The sequence below is a fragment of the Danio rerio genome, chromosome 5 (genome assembly GCF_049306965.1).
Source record: "Danio rerio strain Tuebingen ecotype United States chromosome 5, GRCz12tu, whole genome shotgun sequence".
In the NCBI taxonomy this organism is placed as follows: Eukaryota; Metazoa; Chordata; class Actinopteri; order Cypriniformes; family Danionidae; genus Danio; species Danio rerio.
In genome coordinates, this window is record NC_133180.1 from 54,527,291 (window position 1) to 54,545,423 (window position 18,133).

The 18,133-nt window shown below is 37.3% G+C and overlaps 1 protein-coding gene across 4 annotated transcripts in view; it reads right to left on the reverse strand.

The window, feature by feature from the left end:
• mctp1a (multiple C2 domains, transmembrane 1a) overlaps nucleotides 1-18,133 on the reverse strand; it is a 256,389-nt gene that overhangs the window by 1,943 nt on the left and 236,313 nt on the right. For all 4 annotated transcript variants that reach the window (XM_068221519.1, XM_073951401.1, XM_068221518.1 and 1 more), the window contains 2 exons: nucleotides 17,690-17,799; nucleotides 17,260-17,357 (listed from right to left, as the gene is read on the reverse strand). In XM_068221519.1, the coding sequence (XP_068077620.1) occupies nucleotides 17,260-17,357; nucleotides 17,690-17,799 (208 nt within the window). The remainder of the gene's footprint in view (nucleotides 1-17,259; nucleotides 17,358-17,689; nucleotides 17,800-18,133) is intronic.

The following is an 18,133-nucleotide window of genomic DNA, read 5'->3' on the forward strand; positions in this document are numbered from 1 at the left end:
CTGTGTCGAGTTTCTTCATAGGTATTTTGTTTTTTCTGAACGCTACCTTAATGTACAAGTAGCTAAAACTTGCTCATTCAGAGGTGGGAACCAGCAGACCTGCAACAACTTTAATCATAAGGTAAACACAAAACAAAAGTTCCCATCTGGAGCTTCTTCACGGGTCTCCATACTTGTAAACACTCCATCGAGCTTGCGGCTCTCACCACTGCCAAGCTCGTCACCAGTCGCTGACCCATCACAGAGCTTGTGCTATGCGTCGTTGGGACGTGTAGTAAAATTTTTTGACAAGTGCGTGTTAGTATCGGCATCAGCCATGGTGAGGGCTATGCGACCGCGCAAAGGAGCATACGCGTGCACTTGAAGCAGAAATATAAATCAGCCTTTATGCGCAAATACTGGCCCACAATAAAAATACTTATTGCTTAATACACACATAGGGCTGCCCTTGGTCACTAGTTTTGTTCATCATTTTTATAGACAGAATTTGTAGGCGCAACCTAGAGACAAAGGGGGTCTGGTTCAGAGCCACAGGATTTCATATCTGCTATTTGCAGATAATGTTGTTCTGTTGACTTCATCAATTATGGATCTTCAGCATGCACTGAGACAATTTGCTGCTGAAGGTGATGAACCAGGGAAAAGAATCAGCACTTTTAGATCTGAGACCATGGTGTTACATCAGAAATAAGTGGCTTGCCATCTTCAGGTTAGTAGAGAATTTGTCCCCCAGGTGGAGGAGTTCAAGTATCTTGAGTTTTGTTCACAAATGAGGGAGGGATGAAACTTGAGAAAAGCCTGGGAGGAACTCAGAGTAGAGCCGCTGCTCTTCCAAAATCGAGAGAAGTCAGCTGAGGTGGCTCAGGCATCTGATTTAGATGCCTCCTAGGGAGGTATCCTAGGCTTGTCCCCCTGGGTGGAGGCCCTGGGGAAGACCCAACATACACTGGAGGAACTATGTCTCTTGGCTTTCCTGGGAATGCCTCAGGATCCCCCCAGAGAAGCTGAAGGAAGAGTCTGAGGAGAGGGAAGTCCAGGGTTTTCTTCTGAGACTGCTGCCTCACAACCCGGCCAAGGATAAGCAGAATAAAATTAATTAATAAATAAATTGATGAATGAATGAATGAATGACCCATACATGGATGTACAGCACTACATGAATATCTTTAAGGATGAAATATTTTTTGTTTGTTTTTCTTTGTTTCATCCTTAAAATAGCAAAAGTAGATTTGGACATGACTTTAGGGCTTTTGTGCCATCCACTTTAAACCTGAAACACTCAAAATAGTTCTCAAAGTTAGCAACATGAATACAGCAGAGGGTCAGGTAACAGAGCTGGTACAGGTACATCAAAACCTTTATGATAAGTTTTTGGCTTTAAGAGTAGCTGCATATCTACATGGGTAAAGAAGCAGCACACTAGGGTTTAGAATTGAGCTGGAATGTAAGGAATACCAGCTCATGATTCCCAGGGTTGTCACCAGACTAGCATTCACTTTCAGACAAACAAGACAACAACAGTCAGGTGCTTTTGAGTGAAGACGGCATATCACTGGTTTTCTCTCAGATCTGGCCCTCAAACTGTCTGACGTCATGCTTAGACTCTAAGAAATGTGGTCGGTGTACTGCCAATTCAGCAGCAACATCAGTCACCACCTACACTGCGGAGTGTGTCCATCTCACTGCCATCCATCTTCTAGGTGTGAGATTGCACATTCAAACACTGCAGCAGTAGCTGAGCTCACATCACATGTGATCCGCAAAAGGCTGGAATGATGCTTTTTGAAGTAAAGGATGAAACATTTTCAGTGGTATGTTTTTTTTTCTCTATAAAGTGAGCTAGTCTGCCTAGTTGTTTGTGTGCATTTTTTCATAAAGAAAAAAAGATAAAAATGTACGCATGAATATGATTATTATATATACTATTATATATATCAGAGGTCGCGTTAACTGAATATTTTCCATCATTGACAGATCTTTTTCAGCAGTGATGGAAAACTCTGAAGGTGATCCGTCCATTTGACGGATTATGCTGAGGGTGAATTTGTAGCTAACTAACTCCCACTCCTGTCCAGCTGATGGCGACTGCCCTTGTTTTGTCTCCTCTTTGTTACGCTGGCTGAAGTGGCGCTACCCAGATAGCAGGTAGTAATTGGCCCGAGCTCGGCTGCCCTTTGGCGCCTCCGGCTCCGAATCGGCATCGGCGAGTGCAAGTTCATTATTAAAATATGAATGAAAAAAGTGATTAGAAAATATGCAAATTAATTGACGGTCAATAATAGGTTATGATGAAATTTTTACAACCCTCTACGTCAAAATGACAGACAATGAGAAAGTCTAACGCGACCCCTAATATCTATATTTATATAAGTATACTATCGTTAAGAAGTTAACATATATATATTTAATAACATACAATATACAGTTGAAGTCAAAATTATTACCCCCCCCCCCCCCCCCTAAATTATTAGACCCCCTGCATATTTTTTATCCAATTTAGGTTTAACGGAGAAAAGATTTTTCAACACATTTCTAAACATAATAGTTTTAATAACTCATCTCTAATAACTAATTTATTTTATCTTTGTCATGATGACAGTGAATGATATTTGACTAGATATTTTTCAAGACACTTCTATACAGCTTAAAGGGACATTTAAAGGCTTTACTAGGTTAATTAGACAGGTCAGTGTAATTAGGCAAGTTATTATTTATTTTTTTTCAGAAATCTAAATTTTAAAACTTAAAAAAAAACAATATTTTTTTAAATGTGTAAATGCCACTAAAAAAAAAACTTTAAACAGTGGTGTATTATTTTCGCATTAAATATTTTAAAATCATACACTCACCAGCCACTTTATTAGGTACACCGTACTACTACCGGCCCTAATGCTTTGTGGTATAGATTCATCAAGGTACTGGAAATATTCCTCAGTGATTATGGTCCATATTAACATGACAGCAGTTGACACAGATAGGTCAGGTGCACATCCATGATGTGAATCTCCTGTTCCTCCACATCCCAAAGGTGCTCTATTGGATTAAGATCTGGTACTTAGAGGCCATTTGAGTACAGTGAACTCATTGCCATGTTAAAGAAGTCAGAGATGATTCTCGCTTTATGACATGGCGCACTATCCTGCTGGTTGTAGCCATCAGAAGATGGGTACACTGTGGTCATAAAGGGATGGACATGGTCAGCAATAAGACTCGGGTAGGCTGTCGCGATGACACAATGCTCAATTAGCACTAATGGACCCAAAGTGTGCCAAGAAAAATATCCCCTACACCATTACACCACCAGCCTGAATCTTTGATACAAGGCAGGATGAATCCATGCATTCATGTTGTTGACGGCAAATTCTGACCTTACCATCTGAATGTTGCAGCAGAAATTGAGACTCATCAGACCAGGCAAAGTTTTTCCAATATTCTGTTGTCCAATTTTAGTGAGCCTGTGCAAATTGTAGACGCAGTTTCCTGTTTTTAGCTGTTAGGAGTGGCACCTGGTGTGGTCTTCTGCTGCTGTAGCCCATCCGCCTTAAGGTTGGATGTGTTGTGTGTTCAGAGTTGCTCTTCTGTATTCCTCGGTTGTAACGAGTGGTTATTTGAGTTACTGTTGCCTTTCTATTTCTACAAGGCACTTGCGCCTACAGAACCGCCAATCACTGGATACTTTCTCTTTTTCAGACCATTCTCTGTAAACTCTAGAGATGTTTGTGCATGAAAATCCTAGTAGATCAGCAGTTTCTGGAATACTCAGACCAGCCCATCTGGCACCAACAACCATGTCACGTTCAATGTCACTTAAATCCCATTTCTTCCCCATTCAGATGCTCGGTTTGAACTGCAGCAGATCGTCTTGACCATATCTACATGCCTAAAACGAGTTGCTGCCATGTGATTGGCTGATGGACAGCAGTTGGACAGGTGTACCTAATAAAGTGATGGGTGACTGTATAATAGTAATTAAAGTTACATTTTTACATTATCTCTGCTTATACATTTTCATATGTTGTCTATAAATGAGAATGGTCTGTAGAGTACCTTTAAAAATATTATTTAGTGAAAAAAAATAAAAGCAACACATCATACTCCTTAACATGAAAGGTACATTTTGCACATTAGCAAATTCCTGAAAATATTGATACATGCAATTACTCCAAATCATAGTTGCTCAAAATTGAGCCCATTTTAAATTGTTATCCTAAATAAATATTTATTGAAGTTTGACAATGGGGCCATGCAGCTACAGCTAGTGTGTTTCTGGAGGATTTGAGAGCGGCCTGGCATTCGTCTTCTTCAAAGCGTACTTTAAATTGCAGCCTAACGGGGTCATTATTTTCGTATTCACTTTAAACACATCAGGGTCGCGTCTGACTTCAGAAGCCTCCCTTGAACTGCATGTAAACAAAAGTTTGCGTGTCAAGGTGAGGCGATGAAGATCGACATTAGTGAATCTAATGGAAGAAAAGAAATGAAGGCAAACAACAATAAAGGCTCAATCAAAAGTAGCGCTAGAAAGAGAGCGTGGCACGTCAGAGGCTCTATTACACTTAACTGCTGACAGTTATGCCACCCTGTATGGTGCAACAAGCACCGCAGCTTTAATGACAGAGAGCTGTCCCGACCAACATAACACGCCGCACTAGTTATAGTCAAAGAAGCATGCGGAGAAAGTAAAGAAGGCAACAATAAAAAGAAAAGAACTTTAGTAGTTGGAATGAGGGGGGTTAAAGTGACTATGGTGAGATAGCAATTTGGAGCAAGTGCCGAGCACAAAGAGAACATCCGTGGAGACGATGGGTAAAGACCTTCCGCTGCTCAAAGGCTGCTCCACCCTCGCTCCGCTCCCCCATGTTGACAGTTGCACTACAAAACACACTTTGAAGTTGCGCTCTTGCGGAGGGGGCGCCACGCACGCTAGCGCCTCGTTTAGCAGTGTCAGACGCCGTCCCGGGACCTGCCGCAGCAGAGTATGCCATGTCGTCCTGTTGCTAAGCGTGGAGCGGGGTTTGAAGCCACATGGGCGGCAGGCAAATATAAATAAGTAAATGAAAGCTGAACATTTTTAATGATACTATGCTATGCTGTTTATAGAGAAGGAGAGAACGTTTGCCTGCTTCATCTCCAGTGACACCTAACCTTTCTTTAGGGGCATTAAATGCTCTTCTAGAAGGAAAAAAAGGGGCTTGGAGACGCCTACAGACAAGCTCACAGCCATTGTTGAGAAAAAAAGCAAACGTTTTGAGGTGAATAGACAGAGCAAGAGAGAAAAAGAGGAAAGTTGCTGCTAACTTTTTTATTTTCCTAAGGTAAGGGGTACGCTAATTGCTTTTTTAAACTGTAAATAGAAACCACTAAAGCAGCAAAGATGGGGCTTTGATATGCACCGCTGAGGAACGTTTCTGCACCTTGGCTGAGCCAACAGGACATACTCCTGACTAATGCACTGTCTTCATTAAAAAAGAAACTGCTGTGGTATGATCACAACATTGTCAATGTATTAACTTACAGATATGGTGCACAATTAACAAGATAATCAATGTATTTATTTGAAGATCTGGTCTGCAGTGTTCTGTGTTCATGCTTACATTTAGGAATTGAATCCATGACTATACATCATGCTATTTAAGCCACTGGGTTTTGACATTGTCTAACATTCTGTTGGTGTCATTATATCACCAAAGCAGTGCTGACCAGTTGAAACAAGGACTCTACAAGACCTCTGAAGTTGGCCTGTGATATCAGGCACCACATGTTATGTGTTAAAGGGTCACGACAACCAAGCACATTTTTTGAGATGTTGACAGTCCCACATGATATGTTGATATGTCCTATATTGCTAAAAATACTATTAGGACACATATATTTAGCTAACAAGTGAAAATTGGTTGTTTTTGCGTTGTTTAAAGCAAATTAGTTTTTTCTGGTTTAAAAATGCATTTTGAAGCAACCTCACGTTGATGAGATCGTTGTGTAAATTCCAGTGTGGAGATTGGCTGTCTGTACTGGCCGGTACAAAGTGACTTCATTGAGTTTTCAGATTACATGTTCATTAATTCATGAGAAAAACCAATCAGCAAGCTCTTGTTTGAATGAGGTGCAACTTCATTAATATGCATGATCTAACTTCGAAGACTGTTTTTATGCCATGTTATGTTGCCGACTGTAATTAAAACAAGTAGTTAAAGAATAGTTTGGAAACATGAGTCGTAAGTGTTGTGTTTTTAAATGTGCCACAACGAAGGTTTTGTTTCCGTTTCCCTGCAATGAGAGCACAGCTTGCGTGTGGACGCACATGTGTGGATTACAGTGGTCTGCTAACACGCGACAAAAAATACATTTGTAAGGAACATTTTTCACCTGTGAGCTTTTCAATTCTGGAAGTGGTGAAATCCGGATTTGCCACTTGTTTTCTTTTTAAAAAGATGCGGTCATAGTTTGTGTTGCTTGTCCTGTCTCTACTATCTGGTAGGTGTGTTTTTAATGATGATTTTAATTCATGATCTTTATATTTAAAACAGCAGTTTTAATTTGGTCAAGATGTTTGGCCAAAGGAGAAAGCTTGACTGACATTTTTAATTTACTAGAACTTCTATGTTAAGCTGCTTTGGCACAATCTACATTGTAAAAGAACTATATAAATAGACATGAATAAAATTGAATTGTTTGAATGGTGACAAGTTTGCATTCCTTAACTGATAAATGGAAGATCATAAAATATTGCACAATTTTAACTTCAATTTTACTGAATAAACATCTATTGAAATGCACATTATATGTCTGACTTTACTTTTAAGCTATATGTAGATACAAACACCTGGCTTGCTAGAAAAAGTGTCTTCGTAGGCTAGATCTGCCAGTGTTCAGACCGCCAACTGAATATTTCCCTGTACAATATACTGGGTGTGACCATGCAGTCAAAATGATATGAGCCATTAAGGGTTGATGTATATTTATATTATCTGCTATTTTTATTTTTATTGTTATTATTTAACAAACCATTTTCCACTATTAAAAAAGCTGACACTTATTTAGACGACATGATCGAGAACGTTGACCCCCACAAACCTCCCTGTAATTTGCACCCTCTCAGTGTGGCTCACATCTTTACCACTGCCAATTGCTTATCATTTCATCTACGCACACCACAATGAGTGGCCTTATTAGGAGATAACATTATTTGGTTCATCTATGACTAACAGGAGCATCATAAATGGCAGTAAAGGGGATATAGTAGACCTTTTCTTTTATAGTATGTCCAACATCACATGTCTAATTTTTAAGGTTTTAGAATTAATATTGAATTTGTTTCATTAATGTGATGGTCCCTTATGTACATTGTCCTTCATATAAAGGATAGTTGTCCTCGGCAGTATATAAAAGTCTTCGGTATGCTACTTCAAATGTTAGGGACAATAGCAGCCATGGCAAAAAGTGGCCATAAATGATGTGTATGTCCTCAGAAAACAGACAAATTTTGCAATTGTTTGCCCTCTTTTCTACTCTCCTCAAGTGTGCCCTTCGCAGGTGATGAATTGGCTAAAAGCTGAATCGTTTGTATGGCTGCGGCTGCATTTTAATCTCTGCATTTGCATAGGCCATAATGGAGCCCTTGGCGTGCTAATTGCTAGCGTCCCAGTTACGCACGCAGTTCCTCCATTGGCTAATGGCACCATAAAGCATGCGATAGGACACGTCTTAGACACCTGGTAGAGAATTTTAAGTTGGTATAGCCGGTTGGCCTCATTTAAGAGACAAAGTATTGCATTATATCAGAATGTGCTTTATTCAAAGCAGCGAGGCAGGCAAGTAAAGATATTCTCGGCGGGGTCTATAGGCGGATACATGAAAAGAACAGTGTGTGTAAACTGGGAGAGTAATTCAAAGTGAATACGCTCCTCACAGCAGGTTTGATATATCGCTGGTCTCCTGCAGTGCACTTAAAAGGCCACAGGCTCATTGCACAGAGGTGGTATGTATTACGGTTTACAAACAGACCTAAGAATAACCACGCACTTGTGTATAGAGTGCACTTAACCTGTCTGCTCTTCACAGCACCTTCAATTTGGGCAATTAATGAAGTCATTTAATGAATGTTTTTATTTTACAAAGACAAGGACAGAACTGCCTTGTTATAAAACAATCTGGGGAAAAACAATAATTGACAGTCCAAAAATAAAGTACATTGAAGACATCATGAAAAACCTCTAATTTTATAAAGGGTCCAACAGCGACACCAGTGGATAAAGTTTAAAAGGGACTCCTTTAGCTCACTGTGTTTTAAAGTATGGTTTGTATGAATAGAATAGAATATGACCTGTTTTCAGATATTCATATAGCCAAAAAAATAACTTTTACAGTTAAGCCCCGGGCAGATCACACAATTTTTATTGTCGGTTACATATCCGTGGAGTACTTTGTATCTTAATTTTAACCCATATTTTTAAAAATGGTTTCATGCATGTAGACTTGTTAATAGTTACCTATATAAACATGTTTTGCATTTATTTTCTGCAGGTTTTTTATTATTTTTTATTATTATTTTTTATTTTTTTTGATTATGGGGCAACTATAGTTACTGGTAGGCAAATATGTTGCAACAACCCTTCAATGTAAAATTTTAATAGGACAGCATTTGGCATTTTAACTTAAAACAACTGAAATAACATCAAATATCGAGTTGTTAAGTAAATACTGGTGTAAATACACAAAAGTAAATACATACCACAATGGTGTCATCGAACAAACAAATATTTTCAGTACATCTCACTACAGACTTTTTTTAAACATCTGACAGACATAGTAAGAGAGCTTGGTAATATGTAAAACTGGCTTTTGTTTGTGGAGTTGTTTAATGTTCCTGATGAGTTGAGATTTTGAGAGATTTGTTGAGTTTTCAGTTTAAGTTCAATGTCTACACCTACACAAGTATTTTTGTAAATGTTTTCTCAATTTCTATAAAAAAAAAAAAAAAAAAAAAAACAGATCCTGGCGCTATTGAATATCTTTACCCAGAAAGGAGTTTGTGTAGACAGCAGGGCCTAAGGTTGTGACAGAATTTGGTTGGTTAAACAGCGGGAATTCATTATTCTCTGTTCACTCAGCACTTTATCTCTGCTTCAGTGTTGTTTTAACTCTTTGTAGGAGTGGGACCAGTGGGAGATGTTACTTTTACTCTGATGATTTTGCTGTGTAACAAATTGTGTTTTAAAAATGTCTACTTTAAAGTAAAAGACGCCGTTTAAATCACAAAGTTATGTTTAGATGCGGTATTATGAAAGCAAAAATCATCAAACAAGACCAATAACCTCGATTTATTAACTTATTAACAAATTATTCTCTACTTCCCCATGATTTGTGTACTTACAAGGTATTTTGCCCACCGGCAACTATAGTTGCTGCTTGAACATTTGATAAAGTATATAAAAAAACAATAGATCTCTTAAAATATTTGATTTATTTGGACGAATCTAGAGACCTTCAGGATTATGTTGATATATATTTCTGAACAAAAAAATTATTTTTAGTATCATAAGCATTTTCTTTATTTGGGAGGGTTTGCATCCATTTTGCATCCTGAAATTAGTAATTTGAAGGCCTCATGCGACAAGAAGTGAATCAGTTCCCTTCTTTCTTTCTTGAAATATTTTGTTTGGTTATTGAGAAATTAATCATGGAGAACATGTAAAGAATTACTCATAAAAGAAAAATGGCAACTGTAAATTTCAGCAACCATAGTTGCCAGTGGGCTTAAATGGGTGTATTTTTTTGTTTATCAGTTATCTACTAGATAAACAAGAAAAGCGAATAACATCTGAGGTGACGTGCTTCAAAACAGTTATGTTTCAGCGCCTAAGCACAAACTGGTTTGTTAAATAAAATAAAATCTAGCCTAAATAAAATTAAAGTGAAATAATCAGAAAAAACTTATAATGAATTTTCATTTTTAATGACAAAATCTTCCATTGCCGGTGAGTTTCAATTTAATTAGTTTAATCAAGAAGTTTGAATAAGCAAGAGAGGCTTTTACAATGCATTAGCAACACAGAACGTGTTTCCAGATTACATCAGAGAAGCAAACTCAGAAACTCGTTGTGAGAATGGAGATGTCTGCATATTTGTGCCAGATTGTCAAATAAAATTGCTTAAAACACTTCAAAATTTTATAGAAAATAGTTAAAGTTTGCATAACCAATGATTGATCTTATCTACTCGCAACCCACCCATAACTAAATATGCTGCCTATTTTTTGATGTTACCCAAGTGTTAACAGCAGCACCTGTGGATATATCTGAGAAATAATGTGCTCCTATTGTCCAGTGTCAACCATGTGACAGAACTCATCATAAAAATTTTGAAAAAAAGTAAAAATACTAGACTTTCTGCATTGATGTCGCGAGGCGTCACAGACATGGTATCAGTAGTCGTGAACTATGCCACATTACGAAACGATTGAATCTTGTGTCTTGATGCCCATTTGTCGTTTACAACTTCCCAAGACACCCTACGCCAAGAAGGTTGTGCCGAAATTGTGTGATCTGACCAGGGCTTTACTTACAGTTGAATTCAGAATTATTAGCACCCCTGAATTATTAGCCCCCCTGTTTATTTTTTTCCCTAATTTTTGTTTAATGTAGAGAAGATTTTTTCAACACATTTCTAAACATAATAGTTTTAATAACTCATTTCTAGTAACTGATTTATTTTATCTTGATATATTTATTTTATAGCCATGATGACAGTAAATTATTTTTGACTAGATATTTTTCAAGACACTTTTATACAGCTTAAAGTGACATTTAAAGATTTAACTAGGTTAATTAGGTTAACTAGGCAGGTTATGGTAATTAGGCAAGTTATTGAATAACGATGGTTTGTTATATATATATATAGCTTAAAGGGGCTAATAATTTTGTCCTTAATATGTTTTTTAAAAAATAAAAAACTGCTTCTAGGAGAAAAAAATACTATCAGACATACTGTGAAAATTTCCTTGCTCTTAAACATAATTTGGGGGAAAATATATAATAAAAAAAAAAAAAATATATATATATATATATATATATATATATATATATATATATATATATATATATATATATATATATATATATAAATATATATATAAGGGCTGATAATAATTCTAACTTCAACTGTATACATTAAACATTCCATAATAATTGTCCACATGGATAGGTGGATGGCTGAATGAACTGACTGAATATAGTGTAAAATGATTGCAATCAAATGTGTGTACTGTTGTACTATAACAACTTTGTTATTAAAATTCCATAAACTTCATACTGCAAATGATGACATGTAAATACAGTATTATATTTTTAGTTTTAAAAACTAATTAGGTTACAGAACAAAAATAAATAATTGGTATTCTATTAATCCAGCAGCTGTGTAAAAAAAGCATGTGTATATACGTGGCCCTGGAACATTAATTTACATTGCGAAAAAAACAAAAAACACAAAACCAGAATGGGGAATTTGCCTCCTCCTTTCAGTCCACAATGCTCTACTGATCTGTATCCACCGAAATGCATATGCATATATGAGCAGCGCACTCAAAATAACACAAACGAGGTGAATAAAGACGTGCACCCACTGTGCAGTGGGAGTTGTAAGTTCCCACTGAAAGACACTCTGTACTCTCAGACTGCAGCAGAGATGCCCTTTATATAAAAAAAGTCATTAGAGGCTCATCAGTTCATGTTGTTCTGAGGCACCTCCAAATGATCTGTAAAAGAGGCGATGCTGGCCTCGCTCGGCCTTGCGGGGCTTTTATCACGGGAGGTGTGGGTCACGTCAGAACCTCAAAAATAGCCCTCCATTTGTCATTTTTTGCAGAACGTTCGGGCCCCTGGGCATGTGCAGATCACACCCGAATGCAGGGACGCTATGTTCGAGGTCCCGCAGAGGCACCTCATCTCCCCCGCCCTCCATCTCTAACCCAGAAAACAAAGGTGAACGGACCTCCACGGGCAGTTGCGCGATGCAGAGCGGAACGTTCTGCACATCACATTGATGTCGGGGTACTTTTCTGGATCGTCCTAAATCAAAAGCTGTAACAGGGCACAAGGAAGCCCACGGCGGCCTGCTCTTCTGAGCGTGAACCATCATTAGCCAGGTCTCCTCCGGGCCTCCTACCTGCAGGGACCTTCTGGGCTCCAGGTGTTAGGGGTAAACGCACCTTAGCGACCTAGCCACATCGGGCTAATTTAGAGCAGGCTACCTGCAGCTGCGGGGCCGATGTAAAGCCACGCAGGGGCCGGGGATTATGACTCTGTGGAGATCAAAGCCTGCTCGACGCTTCGGGCTCATCAAAGGCGAGCGTGTCTGCGCTGATGTGGCAAAGCGACCGGTCCTGGATCAGAGCCCTGTGTCACCCCCACCGTCAGCACGGCAGGGTTTATCCCGACACAGAGGAAGCACCATAACATGCTGGCCTCGTGTTTACGAGCTTAGGTTTTAATTGCAGTTAAATGGCAGCACCTCGGAACGCTGCTGATTATGAAGAGGACGGCGGGGAAGGGCGGGGTGGGGCGGACGCTTAACTCAGATCTCACGGTTAATGTAGAAGCAGACCAGGAGAGGATTACTGCTTCACACTCATTACGCTCAATAACAAAGCATGACTCAGTACAACACAGCAAGAAGTCCATAAATCCATGGAGAGACACGTGCAGATTGAAAACATCACAAGCCATTTACCTTCAGCTCAACTAACGGAAATTTATGAAGCACATTCCTGTTGAAGACTAACAACAACAACCATATAGCCATAGTGTTACTTCAACTATGGACACTTCTGAATTAAAAAAAAATTTATAATAATTATAATTCATCACCTTAGAATTATAAGGTACATCTTCTTATTAAATGACAACTTATTTACATTGTGGAATGTTTTTTTTTAAAGGTTGTTTACATTTTAAGAATTTTTATTTTTAAAAAATGTTACACACATACTGTTTGTTATATGGAATGCAAAAACTTTGAAGCTCAATATCTCAAAATTATTCGGAATGCAGATAGAACCTTATAATTCCAAGGTGATAGATTATTAAAAAAAAAACTTTTGTTGATCATTTTTAGTAGAAACTGTCATCCTTGAAAATCCAGCAATTAAAAGTACTTTTATTTATTAAGGACACATTGCGTTGATAAAAAGTGACAGTAAAGTCAATCGCAATGTTATTACTCTATATAAAATATTAATATCAACTTTCTATTCAATGAAAAACATTTTAAAAATCACAAAAAAGTAAAGTGATGGTTGTCGACATCCCTAACCCTAAATCCCACTACCTAAATCCAAACCAATTTATTAAACTAAATGTCATAGTTAATGGATTGTTTAGAGTGAGAATTGTGTCATCTTAAAATTGTATAATGAACCTTAGTTAAACTAAAAACACAGTCTATATGATTTACAAAAACATAAAAAATGATGAAGGCATTATAAGAAGTTGTCAACTTGAGTCTCGACTACAACCCCAAATGCAGGCAGTCAAATCAATAACATATTAATTAGCATTATATATCTCCACAGACGGCACTATAGGTGTAAAAGTTTAGCCGAAGTCTGTGAGTTTAAAAAGTCAACATCCTGCGCTCTTTCCATGGTAATGAGTCACAAGGCTGTCTGTGATGACAAGAATAGAATTCCCTGATTCTGCATTTATGCATATTACCATGAGCGGGAAGCATAAATTAAAGCATAGAAAATGGAACAGAGAACCAAAAAACTGCACAAATACATTCTCACACAGCATAACCACCCTAGTTTATTGTTATTTTATTATGTTTGCTAAGGCTAGCATCACTATTGCTCATAATTATGTTTGGTAATTTGAACCAACCAAAAGTAACTATGTTTTTAACTTAAACTCCTCCAGCACCATTTTGCAATAATGACCCATCTGATAATATTTAGAGGGTTAGTTCACTTCCAAAAGTAGTTCCAAACACATAAGACATCCATTCTTCTTCAGGAACAATGAAGATATTTTAATCAAATATCTTCACCCAAAACCCTGACACTTTCATAAAGTTTTACATTATAAATCCTTTTAAATGAAGCAGTAAAATTCATTTCTTTTAAAAAAAATACCAAACCTCAATGGTTCTTCAGGAAACCAAACATTCTATGTGGCATGCAAGAATTAACCTCATTGGTTTCCACGTGTTAAGCAAGTATATGCTTGAGCTACTGTGACCAAATTTGAATGCAATAATTATTGTTTACTGATCAATGATAACTAATAATTTCTGAATAAATCCTCAATTACATAAAATTATTATATACATTTTTTGTCTCTTCAGAAGACTAAAGACTAAATAATTATATTCATATTTATAATATAATGTCTATATATTCTATATCAGTGGTTCTCAAAGTGGGGGTCGGGATTCCTCGAGGGGTCAAGGGACAATGAAGGGGGCTTGGTGGTTTATTTTTATTAAACCATAAGAATTACCATATTTTATCCATAACCTACTAAAGAGAAAAAATAGTTGTTTATAGTTACTATATACTACTGTATATAGTTACTATAGTAGCTTATAGTTACTAGTTCTATTGTATTGCGACCCCTGGGGTTATTACATTATATTAAAGACACAGCAATGAAAAAAAATAAACAAAGAATATACCTGGGTGTGTTGGTGTGTGTGCGCAATTGTATGCAAGGTTTATGTATTTATTACCACCTCAGAGGATATTGGGGGTCACGAGTCACAAGCATTGTCATTTTGGGGGTCGCAGGTTGAAAAGTTTGGGAACCCCTGCTGTATAAGGCTTTTTTTGTATTGAGTGAACAGACATTAAGTGAATAGACAGAAATTGATTGAAAAAAACTCAATTTTTGTTCTGAGATAAAAAAAAAGAAAAGATGACATGCATGAATCAACCAAATACTAATATATAATAATGTATTAAATGTAATATTCACTTCTGACTAGGGCTACTTTTTCACTTTTAATATTTAGAACATTCTCCTACAAGTACGTATTGCATAAAGGTACTTTTACATGAGTATGATTTTTCAGCACTCTTCCTAAACCCACACAGACCTTTCAGCTCCTTCCCAGCAGGCACACAACATTATAAGACGTTAATATTAGTTTAGATTTAGGTCATGACGTCAGGTGACCAAACTTCAATGTCTAGCCAACATCTAAGGACAATGTTATTTTGATGTTCAATGATGACATCAAATTACGCTGATATTTGGTTGTTTTTAGGTTATGTTGGAAAGTGACCAAAATCCAACGTCTGATAGATGTCATAGCGGTAACGTCCACACAACATCAATGTGTAACATGATTAGACGTTGATATTCGGTTGAATTTAGGTTGAATTTAGGTTGATTAAAGTCGGCCTGACCTTGAGTTCAGACTTCTTCATTGACGTTTTCATTTTCAAACAAAATCCAACATCCCCATGACATTAGGCCACGTTGGGGTGCAATGTCAATATGACATCATGTTGATGTCCTGTGCCTGCAGGGTTGTTAGCGATGCTCATTTTGACTTGTAACCCATACAGCGACAATAAGAAATGTAAAAGATTAATGCTATAAAATATTGGTTTAAATGTATTTTAAATCATTATTATTGATTTTGGGTGACGTGGTGGTGCAGTGGGTAGTGCTGTCGCCTCACAGCAATAAGGTCTCTGGTTCGAGCCTCGGCTGGGTCAGTTGGCCTTTCTGTGTGGAGTTTGCATGTGTGGAAACTGCGTGGGGCTTCAGTTTCCCCCACAAGTTCAAAGACATGCGTTGTAGGTGAATTGGGTATAAAATTGTCCGTAGTGTGTGTGTGTGAATGGGAGTGTATGGGTGTTTCCCAGAGATTGCACCTGGAAGGGTATCCACTGCATAAAACATATGCTGGTTAAGTTGGTGGTTCATTCCACTGTGGCCCTGCCAGATTAATAAAGGGATCAAGCCAAAAATAAAATGAATGAATTATTGATTTTTTGTTTATTTTACTTAGACTTACTAGCTTTTTTTTTTTTTAAATGTTTGCTATGTGAGTTAAAAAATCAGCTAGACATATAATTCAGAATTGCATAAAAAAAAAAACTGTTTTAGTTGGTCTTCAGTGGTTCTTTGTGGTAGTTGAGGTGCTTTTTAAAATAGCAAAAGTCGTATTTTATTTGAAAATGAAAATCGGTTTGAGGTCAAATCCCAACGTTAGGTCGAAGTCAATCTCCAGAGTCCAAAAATCAACCGAATATCAACGTCTAATAATGTTATAGCTTGACATTGCGTGAACGTTCCCACTATGACATCTATCAGACGTTGAATTTTGGATGCCATAACTGACAAATAAATGTCAGTATTTGACGTCAGTATGACATCAGTGTAAGTTGTTGGCTTGATGTTGGATTTTGGCCATTTTCCAACACAATCTAAAATCAACCAAATATGAATGTCATTTGATGGCATAATTGGACATCAAAATACCCAGCAAACTTTTTTTTTTCAAAAGATGTCTAATAGATGTCTAAACATAATCATCCTGGCTAAAACAATGCTAAATTTGGGCTGTAAAAATAGACCAAAACTAGACTAGTCATCAAATAAACAGAAATTAATGACTACACATATAAAGTCTGTCTAATCTGTCTATTTGATGACTAGTTTAGTTTTGGGCCATTCTTAGACGTCTATGAGATTTCACTGACAGCCAAAGTTTCACCTTGTTTTAGCCAAGCTGTCTAGATGTCTTTTAGACGTCTGTTAGACATTGTATTTTGATCACCTGACATCATGACCTCAATCTAACCTTATATTAATGTCTTATGATGTTGTGTGCCTGCTGGGTAATGTTTATATTTTAGTATGAAAAAAATGAAGTAGAAGTATATATTTATTTTTATATGCTGTCAATTACAGTTTTTAGAAAAGAAAGAATGGAATCCGTATTGGCAGGTCACACTCTCTAAAAAATAATGCGTCAGTTAATGTTGAACTATGACTAATAAATGCTTTACAGGATTATTCATACTTAGTTAATGTTAGTAAATAGTAATAAACCATTATTCTAAGGTGTTATCAAAAAATCCTTATGGGTTTGGAAAGAAGATTTAATTTAGGTTTGCAAACTAATCCTCAACTTTTCTAATAACACATGACATCACACATTACATTATGCAAATTAGGCTAAATCGACATATGTGCATGTATCAGAGTTACAATGAGACAACATTGGTGCAACCGACATAATGTAACCTACCACTTGAACATCTGAGGGCACTCGGGACAAGAAGTCCAAAAGCTCATTGTTGTCGATGCTGTACGGGTCTCGTAGTTTTTTGGTAAACTTGTTCACCCCTGAGAAGTGAAACAACAGTGCTGCGTTAGATCTCACTCAGACAGCACAGTTCAGAAAGACATTAAAAGATCCTGTACTGATGCTTTCTGACCCTGCAGAGCTTCAGATCTGAACACAGTATACAACCCAGTAAACTTTTTCCTTTTCCCTGTCATGCGGGTGGCCAGTCCCTGGAGCATGCAAACTTAGACTGCCACGAAACTATGTGACCTCCTAGTCTATTTGCAATTCTAAAGTATGCTTTGTATTTTGGGAAATGTGCTTTGTATGTAACATGCGACTCTGTCTTATGTTACTTTACAGATTGTGATTGTAATGGATGACGGCTCACCCCAGGCCAGTACGATGTATCTGAGAGGAATGAAGTACAGCACTAGAGTGACCACACATAGAGCCACTATCGCCAGCCAACTGAGGAAAGGCACGGTCCAGTTGAAGGTACTGTGAAGAGAGAAACAGGTAAAGGTTTGAGGATATCTTCTACACCATGCATGAATGATGACAAAATTAATGGGAAGCAGCTTTGTTCAGTGATATTGCCTACACTAGATATGATGTGATCACAGCACACACATTGGATTTTGGATAAACTCCATGTGCTTGCACTACTTTGATTACAGTACAAATGGATCATATAGGCATTGTAGACAGTTATGCTTTTCAAATTTCTTTCTGTCTTTGCATCTTTCTTTCTTTTTTAAATAATTACTTACGACAAAATCTGTAAAACATCTGCATAGACATGTTCCATTTCAATGCAATGATAATGAAGCTA